Consider the following 4,533-nt stretch of genomic DNA (forward strand, 5'->3'; position numbering starts at 1 on the left):
TATCATGTTCTTTTTAAAAATTAAATCATCTAAATGCCTACAAAATCAATTGACAATTCTGTATTTCGAAAATTGAACTTAAAACTTAGAAATTAGAAACTGATCCTCTTGATTGAAGTTCCAATCACAAAAAATATCAAGGAAATAGGATAATATCGACAACATGGGATATATGAATATAACAAGATCTTATGTAAGTCATGATCATAAGCAATGAAGTCTTAAATAAAACAAAACCACCAAAAAAAAAAAAAAAAAAAAATCAATTTACCCAAAATACTTACAAAACATGACACAGTGGTCCATAAAAAACCCAAAAAGTATCTAAAAGGTGGAACTCGTGATCAATAATGATTAAGATCACGAGTTCTCAGAGATAAAAATACTAGATGTTTTCTCTCGTAAGTTCAAACCTTATGAATAAAGTTATCGGATATCTATTATCTATATCAACGAGACATAACAAAGTACCCGTAAAATGTGAATCTGTTAATCTTCAAAACCAGTTTGTTTCCAAACAGCATTCCTCACCCTACTCAAATCTCTTCCTTTAAGTGTCCTCCCCATACCTTCCTGCACTGAAAATGAAGCCACTCTTGTCCTTGCTAAATATTCATGAGGTGGAATTCTATTCTCCTCATCCACGTCCTCCTTGTCTCGAATATCATCATTCTTGTACTCTTGTCCTAGGATTTTCGACCAATCCGGTATGTTCACAGGCAGCGATCTTGGTGCTGGTACAGATTTTTTTGTTGGTTTTTTCGAGAAACGTGAACTAGAATTTGATCTTTTGGACTCAGAGTGACGAGAAAAATTGCTAATTTCGTCGGGATTATTAGTGTTTTCCCATATATCAGATTCATCAAACTGGAACTGCAGATCGTTAGGGCTAATTGGACTAATTCGTGTTGCCATTAATTTTGGAAATGATTAGTGAAAAAGGATGATTGAGATGTTGATAAAGATAAGAAGATATGATATTGCTATCTATCCTTTTTAGTTTATCTGTTTCTGTTTGATGAAAAGAGAGGGACTTGTGTAAGACTTTTAACTTCTTTATATAGTGGTGGTTTGCATTTTTTTTTATTTTTTTTTTTGACCTTTCTGTCTTATCTCCCATTGGATTTTTGGTATCTGATTGGGTTTTGACTAATTCGAATTCAAGATCAAAATTTGATATTTGTTTGAATTTGACGAATTCGAATTTACAAGTGAAAGTCATTTATAAACTATTAGATTCGAACTCAAGACCCTTTAATTAGGAATAAAAATAGGAAATCTTTCAAAAATAACAACATTTTGTTATAAAACTCATCTTTTATAGTTACATTTTACATAATTACCATTTATAACCGTTGTATTCGATTTACGCCCGTTGTATTCAGTTTTACAGATAGTATGTATTCATATAAAATATGAATACAATCCCTATTTAGCCGTTGTATTTGATTCACAGTTGTTGTATTCACTTTTACTTAGTGGTCTGTATTCATAAAAATATAAATACACTAGATATTTAGTCTCGCCAAAACCATTATTTTTTTTTTCTTTTTCATTTTCTTATGTTTTTTCTTTTATCGTGTTTTCCTCGTTTTTTCTTCTTCTTTTTCTATTTTTTTCCAATTTTTATTTTTTCATTTTTTTCTTTTTATTTTTTCATCTCTTCTTTCTCTAACTTCCATTTCTCTTTCTTCTGTTTTTTTCTTCTTTAATTTTTTTTTGTACTATTTTCTTTATCATTTTTTGTTCTATTTTATATTTTCTGTATTTTTGAAAAACATGACTACTCCAGCACAAGTCATGGATGATAACGTAAATATCATAATTATTTAATATATTTGTAGTCACACCGTCATTTATATTTTTGTATTCGTTGATACAACTGCATTTGTATTTTAAAGTTCACGTTTGTATTTGTATGTTGTAGTTTGCATTATATTTGTATTTTATAGTTCGCACTTATATTTATATTTGTTAGTTCGCACCATCATTTATATTTTATATAATTCACACTTATATTTTAAAATTATTTTGTCTTTGTATTTTACAATTGACTGTATATTATATTGGATTATATTTGTATTGTGGTTTTATTGTATTTGCATATTTAGATTATATTTGTATTTATATTCTATTTTTGTCGGTGTCTTTTTATTTCTAAAGAATTATTTTGTATTTGTATTTGTAAGTTTATTGCATATTGTATTTAGCCGTGATTATGCACAATTTGTATTCTATTTTCGTCGATGTATTTATATTTTTAAAAAATTATTTTATATTTGTATTTATAAGTTGATCGTATATTGTATTTGTATTTATAATTTCATTTGTTTGTATTTGAATTTGTAGTTGACAACATCATTTGTATCTTTAAACATTAAAAAAAATTGTAATTTTTCTTTCTATGAAAACTCGTATTTACATTTATTGATACAATTTGTATCATAATAAAAATAAAAATAAAAAATTATATAAATACAAATGTTACATCTGTATCAATGGCACGTGCTTATACAACTTGAACCATATGCATACAAAATAATACTTGTTTATATACAAATATAAATGATAAATTTGAAATACGAAACACAATAATATATTTGCATTGAAAGACAAATTGCATATTTATGTATTTTAGTCTCAAGAAAATACAATTAATCAATATACTTATTTATATACAAAAATACGAATGATAAATTATACATATTCACAACTAAACTATTCAAATACAAATAATAAATTTATTTAAAATACATAGTATGATACAAAAAATATAAAATATAAAATTCAACAGCAAACGAAAAAAATAAAAAAAAATAAAAAAGGAGAAAAAATGACCAAAAAAATAAAAAAGAACGAAAAAAAAATCAAAGAAAATGCAAAAAAAAAAAAACAGGTCACACAAGCACACTTCTCAAGTTCTCTTTCTGTTAAATTCATTTCGTCTCAAAATATCAATAATAAGTCCATGGTTCTTTGATTAAACCTTGCAAAAAAAAAAAAAAAAGACTACAAAAAGAAAAAATATATATAGAAAAAGATGAAAAAATAGAAAGAAAATATGATTTAAGCTATAATTATGATTGTATTAGCGAGTAACTGTAACACTACAAAAATAAATGAATAAAAAAAAATAGAAAAAAAAAACAGAAAGCAACAAAAAAAAAACGGAAGAAAAAAAATTGAAAAAGAAAAAAGAAGAAGAGAATAATAGAAAATAGAAAAAGAGAGAAAATACATGAGAAAAATTATAAATTGTAATTAAGGATAATTAATAGGCAAGAGGGGGTTATGAATTATAATTAATTAAAAATTAGGCTTTAAGCAATAATAAAAGTCCAATAATAGCTAATCCGAATAATTTTCCCATAAAAATATTGATTACAACTCCACCATGCCCTTTCGTGATCTTTATTAATCTATTTTTTATTTGCCTTATAATGAAAATTTTGCAAAATAGTATAGTATAGTACTATTGCTTTGTTTCATTTTAGAAAACGCTCTTTTCTTGCTTGCATGTTATAAAAAGACATATCATAATTTCCATATACACTTTTGATAGAGTATGACAAATGTCCCCACAATTAATAAAAGAAAATAACTTAATATGATTATACCCATTACCTAATCGAGAGTCTTATCCACTTTTAAGCCCAAAAAAGAAGCTTTACTCATTGTTCTTTTATAGCTGTTCTTTAATAGTTCAAAGTAGACTTGGATTAATCATTCAAATCATATCCTAATGAATCTCAAATCTCAAATACGGCATCCAATTAACACGTTAGCAACTTCCCATGATCTTCCGTAATTTTATATTTTAATCTTCATTTCTCTTTGATTAGATAGGATTATGATAAGTGCCGTGTGAGGAGTACTAGTATTAAATTCATAAAATTCAAATACTTTCGATGTAGAGTTTTCCTAGTTTATAATATAAAAGAATTCAAGAGAACTATGATAAATAATGGGTATGAACTACTAATTTTAAATATATAATAATATTGTAAATAAGTTATTTGTGGATGTTTACATAATATTTATACTTCACATACTACACCTATTACACATAGTATTGTAGCATGTAGAGAAGACATATCTTTTGTAAATGTATTTTCACATACTACACTTTTTACATCTACTCTTGCCTATAAAAGGCATGGTATGTTACATTGTTACACACACCAAGAAGAAGAAAAAGAAACAAAGTTTTATATAGATCTCTCTCCTCTTCTCTTTTATTTTTAGCATATTTCAGAATATTTATTTACAACACGTTATCAGCACGAGATCCCTTATAAGGTACGTATTTATTATGTAACTATTTATTTTCAGACTCTACACAAACATACACAAATATAATTGCTAAAGGAAATAACCTTTTGATAATAATCTATTAACAATATACGATTCTATTTAAATTTATTTGAGATGGTTATCTTATTTTGAAAATATCATTATATCTAACTTATTAATCTTTCTATGATAGTTTCACTATGTCAAATTTATCAAAACTTCAGTTTGTGGCACTGGACA

The 4,533-nt window shown here is 25.7% G+C and overlaps 1 protein-coding gene across 1 annotated transcript; it reads right to left on the reverse strand.

The window, feature by feature from the left end:
- Positions 1-249: 249 nt before the first annotated feature.
- Positions 250-1,043, reverse strand: LOC107844905. Its single transcript, XM_016689229.2, has one exon. The coding sequence runs from the start codon at positions 913-915 to the stop codon at positions 490-492; it is 426 nt and encodes a 141-aa protein (XP_016544715.1). The 5' UTR covers positions 916-1,043; the 3' UTR covers positions 250-489.
- Positions 1,044-4,533: the final 3,490 nt, after the last annotated feature.

This window comes from Capsicum annuum, unplaced genomic scaffold, assembly GCF_002878395.1.
Source record: "Capsicum annuum cultivar UCD-10X-F1 unplaced genomic scaffold, UCD10Xv1.1 ctg3121, whole genome shotgun sequence".
NCBI lineage: Eukaryota > Viridiplantae > Streptophyta > Magnoliopsida > Solanales > Solanaceae > Capsicum > Capsicum annuum.

Coding starts and splice junctions, on each gene's coding strand:
- LOC107844905 (XM_016689229.2), bottom strand. CDS start 915: ATGGCAACACGAATTAGTCCAATTAGCCCTAACGATCTGCAGTTCCAG.